At 40.1% G+C, this 21,655-nt stretch overlaps 1 protein-coding gene across 4 annotated transcripts in view; it reads left to right on the top strand.

Annotated features, from left to right (window-relative positions):
- The window catches only part of TMEM232 (transmembrane protein 232), a 272,688-nt gene that overhangs the window by 68,326 nt on the left and 182,707 nt on the right, over positions 1-21,655 (top strand). For all 4 annotated transcript variants that reach the window (XM_043913765.1, XM_043913767.1, XM_043913768.1 and 1 more), the window contains 3 exons: positions 815-914; positions 3,154-3,308; positions 11,822-11,976. In XM_043913765.1, coding sequence (XP_043769700.1) covers positions 815-914; positions 3,154-3,308; positions 11,822-11,976 — 410 coding nt within the window. The remainder of the gene's footprint in view (positions 1-814; positions 915-3,153; positions 3,309-11,821; positions 11,977-21,655) is intronic.

Here is a 21,655-nt window from a genome sequence, read left to right as displayed (position 1 = left end):
AATTTTATTTTTTTACATATAAATCTAACAATGCCCTGGATCATTACAAAGAAGATTTTGATATCGGACCTTGATAGTGATATAGGGGTAGTTATTGTTATTATTTGGTCCTTTCCTGTAATCTTATGATTTAACAATTTAGGCATTTATATTCCATTTATTACCATAGTCTGTGTTTTTTTTCTTACTTTTCATGAAATCTTACTTTTTTTGTAGATATTTTAGTTCTGTTGTCTATGTAAAACAGTTTTAGCTATACATGTATTTTAAACTTCTCAGAAGTAAGATACTAAATTGTTCATTTAGTAGTGACATTGTGTGTGTGTGTATGTTTGTGTGTAATTTTATGAGGGAATCACACTATGCACAGGCAGAATATTTCTCAAAACTGTTACAGTCCAGCAGACACATAATACACATTCATATATAAACTGAAACAAGGCACTGTGCGGTGTACTATGGTATTTTCTCTTTTATTTTAAAATCCCCTTTCATTGATTTCATGACTCACTTAAGGGGCATGCCTTACAATGTGAAAGATACTGTTCTAAAGGATATAGAACAAAATAGCATTCAGTATTGGTCATTATATATAATGGAGAAATGATTTATAAACTTTTTAAAAATTTTTTGCTGAGCCAGTATTTCAACCTTGATATAAATGTTTTAAAGTTATTTCAAAAGCACATAATCTTAAGTGAATTTGAAACTGTTTCATCAAAAACAATGGTAATAGTAAAATGGTTTATTTTCCTTATGGTTTTTAAACATTTATTGATGCAACACAAAAATCATTTTTCTTTCTCTTTGACAGATTGGCTATTTGGTCTTCTTACGACTTTTTATACATTTCCTTCATGGTCACCTGGAAAATTTTAAACAACATTTACTTAGGCTTCAACCATATTTATACGGTAGGCTGTCTTTTATTTTCTATACTTATAAATGTTTTATGTTATATTTTGAGAAGCTCAGACTGTCACTCTAAAGAGTATAAGCTGTATTTTATTTTTTATGAAAGATGACAGGTGCAGTTTTGAGAGCACAGCTTCTGGGCAAGACTGCATGGGTTTTATGTTTAAATTTCCTACTTAACTAGGCATCTGACCTTGTCTGTGACTCATTTTTTTCATCTGTAATAGTATGTCGCTTACTGGATTTCAAAAGTTAAATTTGTATTTTAGTCAGGTAACGATAGTGGTGATGTAGATGCTGGACTGGGAAAGGAGAGGGTGGACGCAGGGGTCTGTTAGCTACGATGTTAGAACAGGCAAGAAATTAAAGCTATGAACTTCTACAATGGGGATGGATAGAGTAAAATAATTTTGAAAAGTATTTAGAAGATAAAGAAAAATTGGACTTGGCAATCACTTGGATCTAAGCTGTATAAGGGAAAGTGAGCAATTTAGCATGAATCTCGAGTTTTACATATTGACTAGTAAGGTCAAGATAATGGTACTCTGAACTTAAAAGATTCTCCCAACTGGGTATATACACCTGAGTGACCTCCAAATTCAATATGTCCAGTGTTTCTCCGGAATCATTTCAGTTCAGAGTACCATTATCTTGACCTTAGTAGTCAATATGTAAAACTTGAAATAAGTCTAGCCTGGGAATCACTTATTTCAGAGGTATTAACATGGATCAATTAACAGTCATCACTGTTAATATGGATGAGATAAACCAGGAATGGGAGGTGGTGGTGGGGAGACATTTATTCTAGGAATAAAATCTTGGGGAATGTAAACGTTAATGGATCATTGGAGTAACAGATACCAACTAGGAGAGGAGAATTAAGAGAAACAGGAGGGAGTGACATAGAAATTAAAACAGGAGAGATTCAAGGCCACCATTATCGAGAGCTACAAAAGTATTAATAGGAGGTCTGAAAGTGGTGATGCATTTCTACAGTCAGAAAGTCATTGTTCTCGGGAGCTGTCCCCAGTGGAAGCACAGTTCAGACTGAAGGGAAAGTTCAAGTGTAATGACAAAACGGTGAGCTGTTTTGAAAAGCTGAGCTGTGAAAGAAGAAGAAATGTGTCAGTAGTTCGAATGAAAAACAAGGTCAATAGAGGAGATTAATGTATTATAGGATAAGAAGTCAAGAGACTCAGGATACAAGAAAGGGAGAACAGTTTGATGGGAAAGGCCGTGGAGGGGGGAGTAGGAAGTAACAGGGGAGTGTTTGGATACAGACACCGCAGCTGAAGGCTGGCGGTGCAGTGATCTGTCCATCGCATCCCTTGCTTTCTTTTCTTCTTTACACTATAAATCCCTCAACTCCTCACAGTGGTCAGCGTAGTGATTCACCAGCTATTCAGATATTTGTGGCAAATACATTTTGAAAAGTTATTTACATGAAACCTCAAGTTCTGACATTAGCCTGTTACTGTTGACCTACCTCAAGAACACTACCATCTTTGCTTCATGTGAGGCTAGAACCCCCATCCGCCCTCTTATCACGTGCTGTTTGGTAGAGACCTGCTTAGCCTACGTGTTCATCAGCAGCAGCAGGTGGGTTCCTGCTGCGGCTGTGAGTCACTGCTCTCTGCCCATGTCGCCATCCAACGGAAGAGTGGTTATTACTAATTTTTCCACTGTATTGATGGACTGAAACTTAGAGGTCGTTTAAAAGTTCGTAAAAAGAATGACACAAAGATATTTCTGTTAAATGCCACATTGTATTATGTGAAATGGCATAATCATTGCTGTCATTAAACTATGTACTTGAAAAATCAGTAACAACAACATCTTGAAAAGAATTAACCTGGAATATTGGTTTAAAAGCAATGACATCGATTGCAATTTCAAAATACCCATTATGAAGAGTATATATTCTGATTTGATTCATTTTCAGCTGGAAGTTTCCAGGCATTGTTGTATAGTAACTATACTTAATTGGGCATTCAACCATTATGTAGTTGATGTTTTGAATTATATGAACGCTTATGTATGAATTATTTACTTTGTAGTTTTCTATTATACCACTAGGGGTCATACATAACATTGTTAATCTTCAGTAGTTGGGGAGATAAACAGCAGTTTCAGCCTCTCAGTACTGAATTTAATTATATTTTAATAGCTAAAAGACAAATGAAATGCAGTGCGAGATGTTAATGAAATATTTCTCACAAATTATTTTTCTTACGCTAGCACTTTCTTGCTCCAAAGAATTATATTGCAAGTATCCAAACATCTCTTTGAATGTGCAGTGCATTCTGAAAATCATGGAAATTATATGTAACAGAGAACTCCCTTCTGAATCAATTTTTAGCCCTGTGAAAGGCAAGATTACAGATTCTGGAATGGTGAGTACATCCCGTGCGTGCTAACTGCTAAGTAGCTTCAGCCGTGCCCAACTTTCTGCAACCCTACGGGCCGTGTAGCCCACCAGGCGCCTCTGTGCGCGGGATTCCCCAGGCAAGGAGCCTGGACTGGGCTGCCGTGCCCGCCTCCGGGCGATCTTCCCAAACCGGGGATCGGACCCAGGTTGCCTGCGTCTCCCGCGCTGGCAGGCGGGTTCCCTACCACTGGCGCTACCTGGGAAGCCCAAGTTTATCCCAGTGCATGGCAAATCAGGTCACATAGCTGTGATTAAAAATCCCTGCTTCACAGTTCAGTAACACGGCTGAAGATGCGCTTAGCTGGGGAGAGGGATGAACAGTGCTGACGCTGAGGCCGTGCAACCCGAGGCGTGCTTCCTAGACAGCTCTTAGGACAGCGGGGGAACGTCAGTGTCCACCGCTGCTGCCTTAGACGGAGCAGTGCCCTCCTACCTTCTTCCTTATAGAGGCCATCTCAGCGGATTAATTAAAAAGTGCAACTTAATTTAGATTGACTTTTAAATGAACGTTTTATGATATTACATTTTTATTAAAGGGACAGTGTGTAAAGTGCAGGCTATTAATGAAAGCAAGTGTAACACTTTTATGCTCCATAATTCATGTGTAATAACATTTAATATGCTATTAAAACCAACTGAAATTTTTTAAATGGTTCAAAATTGAGGAATTAAAATAATCCTTGGTATATGACAAAACTTTTACTTTCCAACTCAGAAATTAGTGATCAACATTAGGAAAAACTATCCGTCGCAATTGTATATAATTTCTTGGTATGTGACAAGTTATGTATTATGCAAACGGAACTCCAGTGTTCTTGTCCCTGTATAGACTAATGTACTTCAAAAGACAAACTTCAGTCTTTGTGACCTTCAATGCCTCTATTTCCCTTTCTCGCATGTATTCCGAAAGAAAGCAGCGGACACTTCAGACCTTGATTCTTTAATCATTATTTTTTCTGCCATATATACCTACTATTTTATAATTTATAAGTAGAAATTCTGTTTCTCTAATTCTTAAAAAGGAGGAAAATACATTTAACATAATGCTAGTTGGAACAACAAAGGAAATTTTAAAAAAAAAAATGTTTTTAAATAGTTTTGCTTGTGAGTTGCCTCATGGTTTCCCCATGCCTCCTTTGGTTCGTTTATAAAACTACCTAAAATTTAAGTGTATAAGGAAGAACATTCAACCACATCTATGTGTGATTTTTCTAGGAGTTAGTGTTTTCTCCTTGGCTCGTAACTTGGTGAAGGACCATTTATATAAACAGTGACATACACTAAGCCCTTTGAACCATTTGGTTATTCTTACTAATGAACACAGTTTGCTTCATGCATAAAAGGAGCTTGTTGTACAGTTTAAAATATATTTTAATAATTTAAATATATAACCTAAGATATTGAGCAACAGAGAAAGTACTGACTATGAAAAGGAAGGGCCTACTCACCAATTGACTGTGTGGTCCAGAGTAGGTCCATTCAGGTCAGTTCAGTCACTCAGTCGTGTCCGACTCTTTGCGACCCCATGAACTGCAGCATGCCAGGCCTCCCTGTCCATCACCAACTCCCGGAGTTTACTCAAACCCATGTCCACTGAGTCAGTGACGCCATCCAACCATCTCACCCTCTGTCGTCCCCTTCTCCTCCTGCCCTCCATCTTTCCCAGCATCAGGGTCTTTTCAGATGAGTCAGCTCTTTGCATCAGGTGGCCAAAGTATTGGAGTTTCAGCTTCAGCATCAGTCCTTCCAATGAACACCCAGGACTGATCTCCTTTAGGATGGACTGGTTGGATCTCCTTGCAGTCCAGGGAACTCTCAAGAGTCTCCTCCAACACCACAGTTCAAAAGCATCAATTCTTCGGTGCTCAGCTTTCTTTATAGTCCAACTCTCACATCCATACATGACTACTGGAAAAACCATAGCCTTGACCAGACGGACTTTTGTTGGCAAAGTAATGTCTCTGCTTTTTAATATGCTGTCTAGGTTGGTCATAACTTTTCTTCCAAGGAGTAAGCGTCTTTTAATTTCATGGCCGCAATCACCATCTGCAGTGATTTTGAAGCCCCCAAAATAAAGTCAGCCACTGTTTCCACTGTTTCCCCATCTACTTGCCATAAATAGATCATGGGACCGGATCATGGGACCAGATGCCATAATCTTAGTTTTCTGAATGTTGAGCTTTAAGCCAACTTTTTCACTCTCTTCCTTCACTTTCATTAAGAGACTCTTTAGCTCTTCTTGACTTTCTGCCATAAGGGTGGTGTCATCTGCATATCTGAGGTTATTGGTATTTCTCCCAGCAATCCTGATTCCAGTTTGTGCTTCCTCCAGCCCGGCATTTCTCATGATGTACTGTGCATAGAAGTTAAATAAGCAGGGTGACAATATACAGCCTTGATGTACTCCTTTTCCTATTTGGAACCAGTCTTTTGTTCCATTAAACTCTCTAAATCCCTGTCTGCTTACCTTTTAAAGAGATACTATCTTCATCATCATATTTGCCCTAACTAATCTACAGTGCTGTTGTGAAGACTGCAAAAAAGCATGTGCTCATAAATTAGTAAGAGACATGCAAATGTAAAGACTAGTTATTGAAAAATATACTTAGTAACTCACTTAGGCAGTTAAATATAATAATTCTCATCTAAGGATATGATTATGCTGACAATAATTGTGCTTAATTATGTAGTTAATAGTGCTTAACTTAATGTGGTGGTGATTTGAGTGTTTTTCCTTTAATCAAATAAGAGACTGAAACCTTGACAGCCTGCATGTTACAGCCGTGAGGTGCATGACTTTCAGGGTCGATGCTGCTTTTCCTTAAACAAGGCTGTTTTTGTCGGTCTCGGCAGGCACACACAACAGGGAAATGGAGGCGTACTGTTTTCAGACAGTCAGATCCAGCTTTAGGTGAACTGAAAGGGGCAAGAATGTCAGCGCATGAAAAGAATGTATCTGCTTACGATGGGACAAGCCTCTAAACCTCTGCGCTCTTCCACCTTTTAGAACAGAGGGCGTAGTTTCAGTCTTTTTAAATACTATTTCAGCTCCATGCATGAGATTCTATGGAGAGAGTATAACAGATTTTAGCCTATCAGACTTATTGCCCTCCTTTTCCTGCTCCCATTTCCTCCTAATATAAAGAATATAGAAGCTAGTGTAGCCACAGCGCTGCTGAGAGTTGCTGGTTCAGCGGATTCGGTGGTTGATGGTAAACTTCAACGTTTTGCCCAGTTTCAGCCCAATTGCTCTAGTGTAAGTTTAACCCAGCCTCCCCACTTCAGCTGAGTATTTACCCATTCGATACCCACCTATCTCAACTTCTGGGGAACAAAAGTGGGGAAGAAGGGAGAAAACTAGGAATATAAAAGGTAACATCTGTATTCATCCTGTCTCTCTTCTTTATCATTCATATGCTATAGAAGAGGATTTGTGGAGTTATTTCTACAGCTCTTAACCTCTAATAATGCTACAGGGCCCATGAGAGCATATTTTGGCCACTCTAAAATACTCTAATTTTAATGTTTGTAAGCATTGGAGTCGACACTGTTTTCAAAGTGCTATTATAAAACCACTTAAAAAAGGAATTCTGCGGGATACAAGCATTAGGATACACACGATATAGGTGCTGGTTCTTTATAAAAATAGGAAATTTCCTTTCCCCTGCTGCTGGGACCTGTTTCTCCTTTTAATGTTCTTTCAGGCTGGCCCAGACACAGGGTTTCCACTGACTTTGACAAACGGTGCACTTTAACTGGCCCTGGGATTGCGGAGCCAGAACACGGGGTTGAGTTTCCCACTCTGTCCTTTGCTCGCCAGCAAAGCTGGATCTGTTAAGCACAGTTGTCACACAATAGTGATAACATGGTTCTTTGGAGAAGGTAGATTCAGATTCAACTAAAGTGCAGTAGACCATTTATTAGCTAGGTGCATCCACCCTAAAGCACAAATAGTTTTCTGAAACCTTGGAAACATACAGGATTTACGTTCAGATGTATTAGCAGTCTCATCCTCCAGTGCTCTAAGTACCCAGTAAGCCAAAAGCATTATCTCAATCTGGAACATTCTGTGTGGTACTGTAATTATAAACGGTTACTAGGAATTGGGTTAGACTGAAACACAGGATCTTTAAAATTAGGAGCATTACCCTGTGATTCACGTCCTGTTGTTCGGGTAACACATTTGTTTCGAGAGGTCCTTTCATGGCAATGACAACCGTCTCCCAAATGCCTGAACACAGTGATGAAATTCCAAACGCTGTCTTTGAGCAGTCACGGTAGAGCCCGTGCCTCAGAGTTCATTTTTGTTATCAAAGAGTCTGGTCAGACCCTCAGAGCTTCTCACATTTGCACAAAATTCAAGCTGATGTGGTTATGTGAATTCTCAGCCAACAGCATGGTGGCAGCACTTTGGTAGGTGGGCTTTACATCTGTGTGAGCTGGGTCCGCGTTGTGGCGTGTGAGAGCTTTCCCTGCAGGACGCAGACTCTGGCCGTGGCAGGAGCTCTGGGGTGAACAGGCTGGCGAGCTAGCGCACAGGGTCTTCTAGCTGCGGGATGCGAACTCAGTATTTGCAGCGCGTGACTTCGTCACTCCAAGGCATGTGGGATCTTAGTTCCCCGCCCAGGGGTCGAACCTGCCTTCCCTGCATTGCTGGGTGGATTCTTAACCCCCAGGGAAGTCCTCACCTAAGGTTCTGGAGGGCAGGTTTGGAGATCTACGCAGCCTCCTAAGGGAAGCCTTATATATGAGCTTTCCTACTTATTACAACTGCCACCGGCCCACCTGGAGGGGCCGGCCTCCCTCTCAAGTATTCCTCCCCTTGTCCTTGGGTGTGGGGGCGAGTTTGCAAACCAGAGTAGCCCAAAGCTGGGCAGCAGGGCAGGGGGAAATGAAAGAACTACAGGAAGTGGTTGTAAAGCCACGCTGACCCCGAAAGAGAATACGTTCCAGTTCTCTGGGAGTCATTTAATGCAGTGCTCCGTGCTTGATACTTTTTAAAACTACAATAATATGAATTACAAAAACTAAAAAGAAACAAATGTATAGGCATTGATTTTTTGGACTGAAAATAAAATTAACAGCCAAATTTTATGTTTTAAAATACATATTTTAATTTGTGTACTCTAGTTAGCAGTTTGTTTGCAGATGGAAGTTATCTGCCAATTGCACCTTGGGTGGGACTGATTTGGTGTAAAAGCGAAGAGCTCTACACCACCTACGGCTCTCAGAGTATTGCTCCCTCTTCATCTACTACGTTGTTGATATACATGATGATGGTGTTAAATCACATCATCATCATTATTATATTAATTCATTCTAGTTTGGCAAATACATTTTTTCTTTTGCAGAAAGTAAAAAGCAGGGAAGAAATCTTAGCGAGATTTCCATGTAAATGCTTGAATTGTAGAAGGATATAACACATAAGGATGAGAGATAAGCCTCACTTATCTGGAAAATTCCCAGGGATGGCAGGTTGGGGGAGGCACAAGAAACGGGAGTTCCCTTTAGATTTGATGCTGCCAGAAACAGGGGCAGTTCTGGTTGGGTTTTTTGTAGGGGGCACAGTGACTTTCTGTGTGTGCTTAGAAAAAATAATCAAGTGGCTTTGTTTATTTATCAGAGTAATGTTGTCTGAGGTTGATACTCTGAGTTTATATCCAGCAGAATAAAATGACCTGCCTGTGAGCCACAGACCAGTCTGCAGTCATATTGATGTCAGCTCAGTTCCAGGAGGCAGAGGCTGCTTTTTTTTGTTTTTAGTGATAAGTAAAAACGGTGTCATACAAAATTGAAAATCAAGCTGAAATCTTCTTCAGGATCTAAATCCTGATCATTTCTTTACCAAAAGCTTTTGCAAATGTCCTCTGGTGATGGTATATAAGTTTGTTAAAGAGAATTTTTTACCTAACTGAATAGTCTGTGTAGCCACACAATGTACATGATTTGAAAAAAAACAAAAAACAAAAAGTATTGATTGTTTTTATTCCTCAAACCATCCACAAGTTTCAAAATGTATCTGCCCACACACGTATTCAGGGTGTTTGCCATGTGAGGGTTGTCGGGCGTCCAGGCTGAGACTTCTAGAGCGATTTGAGAAAAGAATTTCAGTTATGTGGGCTCCACGTGTGGGGGGAGACTCTACCACAAAGCAGAACATCGAGTTATTTGGATGAAATACGTATATTAACTGAAGTCCACACATCTTAGTCTGATGCCTCACGTTATTTTAGAACAGGCTTTTTGGGGAGCATTCTAACACTCTAAACCCTGACTGGTCTCCATTTGCTCTTGTGGATGATGGTTCCCTGAGTCAGTAACCATGTGCAGAGACCTGAACCTACCCCTGCCTCTACTGCCAGCACCTGAGTCCAGGCATAATGTAGATTAATGCACATCTGTGAGACTTAACTAAACAGTTGACTAGACTAAAACGTCTTCGTTTAAAATTTATGTATGAACGTCTGGCCTTTTCTATTATGAGTGCACAATATGAAGTTGTAGTCTTGATGTTATTTCAAAGAGTAAATGAGAATTATAAAACTGTTTGGAATCTCTTTAAGTATTTTTTTTTTTTTGGTGCATAAAAGAATAAAATACTGGCTAAATTAGTGATTTGAGTACATATTACAGGACGTGTATTTGAATCTTTACTGTTGACAAAAATTCAATAGGAGTGCTACGTCTAATAACTGTTTCTTTTCATGTGTGAAACGAATCACCAGTCCAGGCTCAATGCATGAGACAGGGTGCTCAGGGCTGGTGCACTGGGATGACCCAGAGGGGTGGGATGGGGAGGAAGGTGGGAGGGGGGTTCAGGATGGGGAACACATGCACACCCATGGAGGATTCATGTCAATGTATGGCAAAACCAATACAATATTGTAAAGTAATTAGCCTCCAATTAAAATAAATAAATTTATATTTTAAACAATAAATAAAAATAAATGGACAAAAAATAAAAACTGTTTCTTTGTACCAATTACTTTAGTAGAATCAATTAAATCTTTGAAACTGTTAGGAAGCATTTTAAGAAAAAAACAGTTCATTCAAGTTCTGATTTTGTAGGCTTTTAAAATAGTTTCTTAGCAGACATTGACCATGTCCAGTTAGGCAATATTTTGGTCCTTAGAGTGAAAATAAACATTAAAAAATATTTATTTATATGTTTCTTTGGCTGAATCTGGTCTTAGTTGTGGCCCTCGTGATCTTCCTTCTGTTGGGGCACATAGACTCTCCAATTGTGGCACACCTTTTTAATTGAAGGGTAATTGCTTTACAGAATTTTGTGGTTTACTCTCATACATCAACAAGAATCAGCCTTAAGTACACCCAAGTCCCCTCCCTCCCGGACCTCCCTCCCATCCCTCCCCATCCCACCCTTCAACCTGTCACAGAGCACTTATTTAACTTATATGCAGAATACATCATGTGAAATGTGGGGCTGGATGAGGCACAAGCTGGAATCAAGAGTGCCGGGAGAAATATCAATAACCTCAGATATGCAGATGACACCACCCTTATGGCAGAAAGCACCCTTATAGCATGAGGCAGAAAGAGCCTCATGATGAAAGTGAAAGAGGAGAGTTAAAGAGCTGGCTTAAAACTCAACATTCACCAAGCTAAGATCATGGCATCTGGTCCCATCACTTCATAGCAAATAGATGGGGCAACAATGGAGACAGTGACAGACTTTATTTTCTTGGACTCCAAAATCACTGCTGATGGTGACTGCAGCCATGAAATTAAAAGACACTTGCTCCTTGGAAGAAAAGCTATGACCAAACTAAACAGCATATTAAAAAGCAGAGACATTACTTTGCTGACAGAGGTCTGTCCACTCAAAGCTATGGTTTTTCCAGTGGTCATGTATGGATTCTCACATCCATAGTTGGACTATAAAGAAAGTTGAGCACTGAAGAATTGATGCTTTTGAACTATGGTGTTGGAGAAGACTCTTGAGAGTCACTTCGACTGCAAGGAGATCCAATCAGTCAGTAAGGAGATCAGTCCTGAATATTCATTGGAAGGACTGATGTTGAAGCTGAAACTCCAGTACTTTGGCTGCCTGATGTGAAGAGCTGACTCATTGAAAAAGACCCTGATGTTGGGAAAGACTGAAGGCAGGAGGAGAAGGGGACAATAGAGGATGAGATGGTTGGATGGCATCACTGACTTGATGGACATGAGTTTCAGCAAGCTCCGGGAGATGGTGAAGGACAGGGAGGCCTGGCGTGCTGCAGTCCATGGGGTCACAGTCGGATATGACTGAGCGATTGAACAACATTGTACGCAAGGAATCCATGTGAAAATAAACATATAAAGCTCAGATCAACTGTATATTCTTATAAAAATGTGTTTGAGTAAATTGTTCCACTTGGTGTAACATGATGTAGAAAAAAGCATTTAAAGTTTATTTCCATGTTTATTCAAGTCAAAGAACTCTTTCTCAGACATACTTTAATATTTCACTTCCAGGAAGATTTGCAACTTAATCAGAAAAGATATGAAATTAGCCACCTGCTCTGGCACTGTGTTTCTGCCTGGACTTGTGTTCAGAAGAACAGTCCCCAGTTAAATAAGGTGCTTGAACATCTCATCTCTCATAAAACACAGTTTCAAAAGAAATCCTGGTAAGTGGGATCCTATAAATCCAGAGTAACTCATGGAGAAACCTTTGTGTTTAAATGTTAAATAACCTTTGTACTTAAATGTTAATCACACCTTAGTCGACTATGAAAAAAATTTATAATCTCAGTTCCAAAGACAAGGGCAATTTCTATATTTTGTATTAGTTCGTTTCATCAATAAATTGTTCTCACCTTTTTTTGGCTAGATGAGCATTCTCGTATTGCCTTTTGTCTTTATTAAGGGAAATTTGTTATTGATAACTCCATTCCCACATTTTTAAGCATCTTTTACTTTTCAAGTTATTTAACAACAGTGAAGTACAGATTATTATCCGTGGAGGAATGTACTATGATTCTGTTTGTTACCTTATGCCTTATTTGTAAAGTGTAACAGAAATGACTGTTAAGTGTTAATTTCCTCCTATACATATGGTCATTTGAAAAGGGGAAAAAAAAGTTAAATTACTATGAAAGAGGGCATGAGTTCAACTGAGGAAAGAAGAATTTTAAAGGAGTATTTCTGAGGAAATTGGTCAGAGGATATCGCTTTCAGTAGGTGAGGATGATCAGAGAATTTGAATTATTTTTCCACTGCTAATAATTAATATGTCACGCTATAGCAAGTTGCAAATTCATATATTTTTCTTAAAATTAATTACAGTTTTTAAGCCTCTGGCAAGCCCACTCTGCATCAACCAATTTGTACAAATTTTGTCCATTTCTTATGGACAAAAACTATTTTCCCAGTTTCATTTGGATGTTTTTGGCAATTCTAGATCAAGTAAAGATTTCTGGAGAATAGCTTAGAGCTTGTCTAATTTCCTTGAAATAGCCTATTTTAGAGTCTTGGAAGACTCTAACTTGATATAAAAATAAATTATATTTCAATATAAAAGTAAATATTGCCTAATGTTGTCAAGTTTATTTTCAAAATATTGTAATAACTACCAAATAAACATGTTTAGATAAGTGCAGTGGCTGATTAAGAATCTAATTTTCAAAGTCAAGAAATTATTTCTTTTACCAATTTTCATTTTCACTATATTATATCAATATTGATTAATTTAATTTTTCAGTGATTTCTCTGTGAAAGTGAAAGTAGCTTAGCTGTGTCCAACTCTTTGTGACCACATGGACTAAACAGTCCATGGAATTCTCTAGGCCAGAATACTGGAGTGGGTAGCCTTTCCCTTCTCCAGGGGGATCTTCCCAACCCAGGGATCTAAGCCAGGTCTCCCACATTGCACGCAGATTCTTTACCAGCTGAGCCACAAGGGAAGCCCAAGAATGCTGCAGTGGGTAGCCTATCCCTTCTCCAGGGGGATCTTCCCAACCCAGGGATCTAAGCCAGGTCTCCTGCATTGCAGGCAGATTCTTTACCATCTGAGCCACAAGGGAAGCCCAAGAATGCTGCAGTGGGCAGCCTATCCCTTCTCCGGCAGATCTTTCTGACCCAGGAACAGAACCAGGGTCTACTGCGTTGCAGTTGGATTCTTTACTAACTGAGCTATCAGGGAAACCCTCAGGGATTTTCTCTTTAAGATTTTTTTTAAACTTAGAATTTTATAAATTTAGGGGCTTGGGGGATTATACACGATTATTCTTACTTTACAGATGAAGAAACCAAGGCCAAGTTCATAGGCTTCGTGGTGACTGGAACCAGATTTCAGGGCCCAGCATAGCATTCTTTTTGGTGTATCATCCTGCTTTCATTCTGGCTGCCTTGGGAGACTGTTTTGAGGCATCATGTCACTGAATCCTGACTTTTCTTTTTCTGGGAGGACATTGTGGAAATCAAGTGTGGGAGGGAAAGGCAACCATCAGACAGTGCTGAATGAGCAGAAGAGTACATTGAAAAAAATAGTGAGGCACAGTGACTGTAATGGAAGGGAAAAGGTAGTTGTTTAAAAGAGCACTGCCAAATAGTTTTGTGTTTTTCAAATTTACCATTTTTAAAAAATTAATTTACTTGTTAATTTTATTTTTGGTTGCACTGGGCCTTCGTTGAGATGGGGGCTTTTCTCTAGTTGCAGGATGGGGACCACTCTCCAGCCGTGCTGGTGCTTCTCACCGTGATGGCCACTGCTTCTCTTGTGGCCCCTGGGCTCTGAGCCACAAGCTTCAGTCAGTTCAGCCCTCAGTTGTGTCCAGCTCTTCGCGACCCCATGAACCACAGCACGCCAGGCCTCCCTGTCCATTACCAACTCCTGGAGTTTACCCAAACTCATGTCCATTGAGTCTGTGATGCCATCCAGCCATCTCATCCTCTGTCGTCCCCTTCTCCTGCCCTCAATCTTTCCCAGCATCAGGGTCTTTTCAAGTGAGTCAGCTCTTTGCATCAGGTTGCCAAACTACTGGAGCTTCAACTTCAGCATCAGTGCTTCCAATGAATATTCAGGTTTGATTTCCTTTAGGATGGACTGGTTGGATCTCCTTGCAGTCCAAGGGACTGTCAAGAGTCTTCTCCAGCACCACAGTTCAAAAGCATCAATTCTTTGGTGCTCAGCTTTCTTTAGGGTCCAACTCTCACATCCATACACGACTACTGGAAAAACCATAGCTTTAACTAGATGGAGCTTTGACAGCAGAGTTATGTTTCAGCTTTTTAATATGCTTTCTAGGTTCCAAGGAGCAAATGTCTTTTAAGTTCATGGCTGCAGTCACCATCTGCAGTGATTTTGGAGCCCAGAAAAATAAAGTCTCACTTTTTCCATTGTTTCTCCATCTATTTGCAATGAAGTGATGGGACTGGATGCCATGATTTTAGTTTTTTGAATGTTGAGTTTTAAGTCAGCTTTTTTCACTCTCCTCTTTCACTTTCATCAAGAGACTCTTCAGTTTCTCTTTGCTTTCTGCTATAAGGGTGGTGTCATCTGCATATCTGAGGTTATTGATATTTCTCCCGCCAATCTTGATTCCAGCTTGTGCTTCATCCAGCCCGGCATTTCATGTGATGTACTCTGCATATAAGTTAAATAAGCAGGGTGACAATATGCAACCTTGACATACTCCTTTCCCAATTTGGAACCAGTCTGTTGTTCCATGTACAGTTCTAACTGTTTCTTCTTGACCTGCATACAGATTTCTTAGGAGGCAGGTCAGGTGGTCTAGTATTCCCATCTCTTGGTGAATTTTCCACAGTTTGCTGTGATCCACATAGTCAAAGGCTTTGACATAGTCGATAAAGCAGAAGAAATGTTTTTCTGGAACTCTCTTGCTTTTTCTATGATCCAGTGGATGTTGGCAACTTGATCTCTGGTTCCTCTGCCTTGTCTAAATCCAGCCTGAACATCTTTAAGTTCTTGGTGCGCTTGTGGTTGGAGCCTGGCCTGGAGGATTCTGAGGCTCTAGCAGCTGCGGCAAGTGGACGCAGTAGTTGTGGTACCCACGCTCAGTCACTCTGTGGCCTGTGTTATCCTCCCAGACCAGGGACCTGACCTGTGCTCCCTGTGTGGGCAGGTAGGTTCTTATCTACTGCGCAACAAGGAAAGCCCTATGTACTGTTTTTTTAAGAAAAAAATTTAATCTTTCTTTTTAAATCATGTCTCTAGTAAACAAAAATAACCCATTGACATTTAGCAATTTGACTATTAGACAAGTTTTCTGTTAATTATAATGATAACATTATACTACATATTAAAAAAAAAAACTTTTCTTTTTAAAAGTATTTAAGTTATTTATGGGACCACCTATGTAGTTTTCAAGAAGTTGTAATTCCAGAAAACCAAACAAACTGTGATCTAATCACCAAAATCAAGCCAGAAATGCTTTTGCATTTCTGGAGAAACTTTATTAATTTTGTGTACTCCAAAGTTTAGGTATATGTGAAAAATTTTGAATATGGACTGAACATCTTTAGGATTATGCAAGATACTGAGGCTTCAGACCCTGATAGTAAATTAAGACTCTGTTAGGAAGGGGACGACAGAGGATGAGATGGTTGGATGACATCACTGACTCGATGGACATGAGTTTGAGTAAACTCTGGGAGTTGGTGATGGACAGGGAGGCCTGGCGTGCTGTGGTCCATGGGTCACAAAGAGTCGGACGTGACTGAGTTGAACTGAGGATTTGCTTGACCTTAGAACTGTGACACTTGGTAGAGGAAATCTTTGGTCAGGGCCTGAAATTCAAAGGCAAGTGACTATTAAAAGGAGTAACACAAGCGATTTCATTTTCCATGCATGTCTGTACAGTATCACACAATAGAAAAATGATCAGAGATTTAACATGCAGAGGGAGACCATTTAACTGATGGATCAAAAGAAATTTCTTAATAGTGGCAAAAGTGCTCGGGCCAATACGGGTGAGTGGTTCTCATCTGCCGATTTCTGATGCTGTCCGTCAAGAGATAATTCATCACATATGTTCCCACCTGACTTCTTATAACCCCCTTTATAAAGATCATACCACACAAAAGGAAAGAAACAGAAATGAGTGGTTTCAGCAGAGGCTGGAAAAGGGCAGTCCCAAGATGCGTGAAAAGGCCCCAGGAGAGACCCACAGCATTAGAGCAACCTCTGATCAGTGGCGGACAGGGAAAAACTGAGGAAAGGAAATGCCCGAAGAACAGTCAGTTATAAAGCAGGGTGAAGAAGTGGAGAAAACAGGAATGCGTGAGCCCCTCCCGTGTCCCACACCAGCCTTCTCGCTGGAATTTTGGCTGCCCTGTGCTGCAGATCAGCTGCTGTAAGGCAGCGTTCCACGTAATATGGTTAAACTTCACGTGACGCTTCTTGCTCTGAACGCTCCACCCCGTGGTCTGGCCTTTTACAAACTGCACCACTTGCTCTGGGGAGATAGCTCAAGCCGGCACAAAAGGCTTTCTCATCCAACACGAAAATAATGAATTGTGTTTATAATTGCATTATTAGCCAATAAGGACTGCTGAGAATGCAGCATGGCATTTCAAAAGAGCGACGTAACCTATAAAATTATATCTCCCAAAGCAAAATAGCCGATCTAATTGCACCGTGAACGTATTCCGAAAATGCTTGACAATTTAAAATTACACCGACATGGCAAGCATTTTCCAGACGCGGAGTATTCGTGTTTGTATCGAAATAAATTGAGCGAAGAAAGCCCTGCCCAGCAAGGCCTTTCCTTCTGGCCTCGGTGCTGACCTCCACAATGTCTGTCTCCCTGAACCCTGGTAATTATGATGTCATGTGACCGTCCAACCAAAGCCATCCAGACGCAAGTTTTCACCACTAATCCTCTTCATTCTTCATGAGCTGAGATGTCAGGGTAGGTCCTCAGTCTTCTGATTCATTTCCTGGGTTTCTTATCGATTCTTTAATCCTCTGAGCTAAATATAAACATTTATCTGTATCAAAGATAAATATACAATTTATGCTTTGCTCCCTAATGGCACAGTGAGAGAAACATTCAGCTTCAAATCGTAAGGCCTGAGTTTTAATCTCTGGCTACCTATCTAATATGGATTGGCTCACATAACCCGCATGAACAGTGTCTGTTCATGTTAAACAGAGGTAATAACCATCACAAAGGTAAGTAACGTGAAAACACTTTTTTATACCAAGTTTCCCCATAATACTTCATTTCTTGCTGGTTCAGATCTGAATTAATTTTTTCCCAGACGCCTGCCTACTGAATTGCTGTCTCCAGGCCTGACACGTGTCCTCTCCTCAAGTTAACCAAATTGGACACCCGGACCCCTTTCAGGGCCGTTTCCCGCGCTCTGCCCCCCCCCGCTGTCAAACCAGGCTTCAGGCCCTTGCTGTCATGACCCTGCTCGCTGATTAACTGGTCTCTTTGCCTGTGTTTCCTGTTCATTAATCTATCATGCTCTGCTGCTAGGGTTACAGCATAAATATGATTATACCATTCTCCAGCCTCAAATTATTTAATAAGGACTGTTTTTACATGGCACAGGGGTTGCAGCTCCAAACAGGGTCTCTTAATTTGCAATGATTAATAAAAAAAAGGAAACGAAAGAAAACAAGAGCAAGCGCAAAGACTATAAGAAAGATCTTGCTACTGGGATTAATTACCCCCGGCCAGCCACACAGGCAGACCACGTGTCTGACTGACTGGATGGAAGCAGGCAATTAGGGAGCACCTAGGTGCTCAGATGAAACAGCCGTCGTGGTCTGTCGACATCCCGTCCCTTCATTCCCCCTGACTTCCTTCCCCGGCGTGCCAGGACTGAAGCTCTGTGCCCAGAAGAAAGAACCCTTTTAGCAGACAGGCTAAAGACCAGATCTTTCTGTAGCTCATCTCTTCTGAGTATCTTGTTCTTTAAACAAGTTTTCCTAAGTGGTCAAAATCAGGAGGGAAATTCTTACTGCTCTCTTTTCCCTGAGTGGTGAAGATGAGACTGGTTTGTTTATGCTAATGTTCACTGTCTTAGCCCGTAAATGTGGTCTTTAGTGTCCAACAACATTATGGTTAAATCATTACTTAAAATGTTTGTTTTTCTCAAAGAATGGTGTATGTATTTAATTTTTAGATCCTATTTATAAAATAATGTTGACTTACTAAAACGTGTCCTTCCCACTCACTGTCAGTCATTTAACACTAGGATTTTCCATTCTTAAGCTGTTAAATGCTATTCCTTTCTTGGCTGGCTTGAGTAAAGTTCTAAGTGTGGATATAGGTGACCTATTTCATTAGGAGAGCCCCTGATTACATGCAGCCCTTGGCTGAGTATAACGTTTGCCACTATTTTTCCCCCTAAGAAGTGTAAGTACATTTTGTATGGAAATAGATTACTATGCTCATAGTTTTGTTGTTTTTTTTTTTAATTCCCCTCTTGAAATGTCTAAATGTTGCTATGTTGTTTCCTATCTTATCGTTGTTATGAGAAGGTCAAAGCCAGTCTGCCTCCCTTTGTTTCGTCTGTTTTATTTTCAATCCAGAACCTTTTTGGAATATCTTTGTGGTTTGCAGCAAGGAGGTGGATGCCTCCTCTGACGTCTCATTGAGCGCCTTAGGAAGCTGTTGGGGCGCATTCTCTGCTTTCCTTGGAGAGACGCCCCCGCTGTGTGAGGCTGTGGCTACTGGTCTGCATTTCAGGAGGGTTTCCACTGATTACTCATCTTCACATGTGTTCCTAACGCCTGCCTCTCTCTGCCTAAGGTTTTTCTTTCACACATATATGCCTACTGTTACATTTTAAATCAGTTTTTGGGCCTCTTGGCACTGGAAACATTTTCCTTCATTTGGGTCACATTTTCTTTATAGCTTTAAAATCCTTAAAGTTTCTCTTTTTTGTGTGATACTACAGATTTTTGTTTCTTTATGTCTGGTCGTTTCAATAGGAATTCAATATTAATGGATCTCAATTTGCCAGGGGTTGTCTTCCTCTAAATTATTGAATAATTTTTCAAGTTTGCTCCCTTTTAAGTGCTTTTTTTTTTTTTTGGTGCTTAACAGCCTTCACTAAGAATTTGAGTTATATTTTTATAAATTTAATTTTTGGCACTCTCTTTTTTTTTTTTTTTTGTGGTTTTTTTTTTATTTATTTATTTTTTTTTTCCAGTGGGTTTTGTCATACATTGATATGAATCAGCCATGGATTTACATGTATTCCCAATCCCGATCCCCCCTCCCACCTCCCTCTCCACCCGATTCCTCCGGGTCTTCCCAGTGCACCAGGCCGGAGCACTTGTCTCATGCATCCCACCTGGGCTGGTGATCTGTTTCACCATAGACAGTATACATGCTGTTCTTTTGAAATATCCCACCCTCACATTCTCCCACAAAGTTCAAAAGTCTGTTCTGTATTTCTGCGTCTCTTTTTCTGTTTTGCACATAGGGTCATCGTTATCACCTTTCTAAATTCCATATATATGTGTTAGTATGCTGTAATGTTCTTTATCTTTCTGGCTTACTTCACTCTGTATAATGGGCTCCAGCTTCATCCATCTCATTAGGACTGGTTCAAATGAATTCTTTTTAATGGCTGAGTAATATTCCATGGTGTATATGTACCACAGCTTCCTTATCCATTCATCTGCTGATGGGCATCTAGGTTGCTTCCATGTCCTGGCTATTATAAACAGTGCTGCTATGAACATTGGGGTGCACGTGTCTCTTTCAGATCTGGTTTCCTCAGTGTGTATGCCCAGAAGTGGGATTGCTGGGTCATATGGCAGTTCTATTTCCAGTTTTTTAAGGAATCTCCACACTGTTTTCCATAGCGGCTGTACTAGTTTGCATTCCCACCAACAGTGTAAGAGGGTTCCCTTTTCTCCACACCCTCTCCAGCATTTATTGCTTGTAGACTTTTGGATAGCAGCCATCCTGACTTGCGTGTAATGGTACCTCATTGTGGTTTTGATTTGCATTTCTCTAATAATGAGTGATGTTGAGCATCTTTTCATGTGTTTGTTAGCCATCTGTATGTCTTCTTTGGAGAAATGTCTGTTTAGTTCTTTGGCCCATTTTTTGATTGGGTCATTTATTTTTCTGGAATTGAGCTGCAGGAGTTGCTTGTATATTTTTGAGATTAATCCTTTGTCTGTTGCTTCATTTGCTATTATTTTCTCCCAATCTGAGGGCTGTCTTTTCACCTTGCTTATAGTTTCCTTTGTAGTGCAAAAGCTTTTAAGTTTCATTAGGTCCCATTTGTTTAGTTTTGCTTTTATTTCCAATATTCTGGGAGGTGGGTCATAGAGGATCTTGCTGTGATTTATGTCGGAGAGTGTTTTGCCTATGTTCTCCTCTAGGAGTTTTTTTTTTTTTTTTTTTTAGGAGACTTGTTTTACTTAGAGTGGAAAATTATGCCAGGGACAAAGTCAACACAAAGAAACAAACAACAAAAAGTAGCAAGAAAGAGAAATGGGTAAGTGCAGCTCCAGGAGCCTGGCAGCTCTTTCCGTCAGGGTTACAAGTGGCCCGCGGGTGTCCGTCTGTATGTCCGTCCTACACATGGAAATGGAGGAGGATTAAATTCATCAGGTAACTGCTCTAACATGGGAAATTTGCAGATGTCAAGTAGCTCCATCTGACTTAAACAGGACAGACAAAAGTAAATCATTCCATAGGCTGAAAACAAACAACAAAAACAAACAAAACTACATTGTTTCTTCTCCCCAAATGAAATCCTCTAGGAGTTTTATAGTTTCTGGTCTTACATTTAGATCTTTAATCCATTTTGAGTTTATTTTTGTGTATGGTGTTAGAAAGTGTTCTAGTTTCATTCTTTTACAAGTGGTTGACCAGTTTTCCCAGCACCACTTGTTAAAGAGGTTGTCTTTTTTCCATTGTATATCCTTGCCTCCTTTGTCAAAGATAAGGTGTCCATAGGTTCGTGGATTTATCTCTGGGCTTTCTATTCTGTTCCATTGATCTATATTTCTGTCTTTGTGCCAGTACCATACTGTCTTGATGACTGTGGCTTTGTAGTAGAGTCTGAAGTCAGGCAGGTTGATTCCTCTAGTTCCATTCTTCTTTCTCAAGATTATTTTGGCTATTCGAGGTTTTTTGTATTTCCATACAAATTGTGAAATTCTTTGGTCTAGTTCTGTGAAAAATACCGTTGGTAGCTTGATAGGGATTGCATTGAATCTATAGACTGCTTTGGGTAGAATAGCCATTTTGACAATATTGATTCTTCCAATCCATGAACACGGTATGTTTCTCCATCTGTTTGTGTCCTCTTTGATTTCTTTCATCAGTGTTTTATAGTTTTCTATGTATAGGTCCTTTGTTTCTT

Source organism: Cervus elaphus, chromosome 9 (genome assembly GCF_910594005.1).
Source record: "Cervus elaphus chromosome 9, mCerEla1.1, whole genome shotgun sequence".
Lineage (NCBI taxonomy): Eukaryota > Metazoa > Chordata > Mammalia > Artiodactyla > Cervidae > Cervus > Cervus elaphus.
The sequence above is the reverse complement of the archived record's forward strand: the minus strand, read 5'-3'. Positions and strand labels throughout refer to the sequence as shown.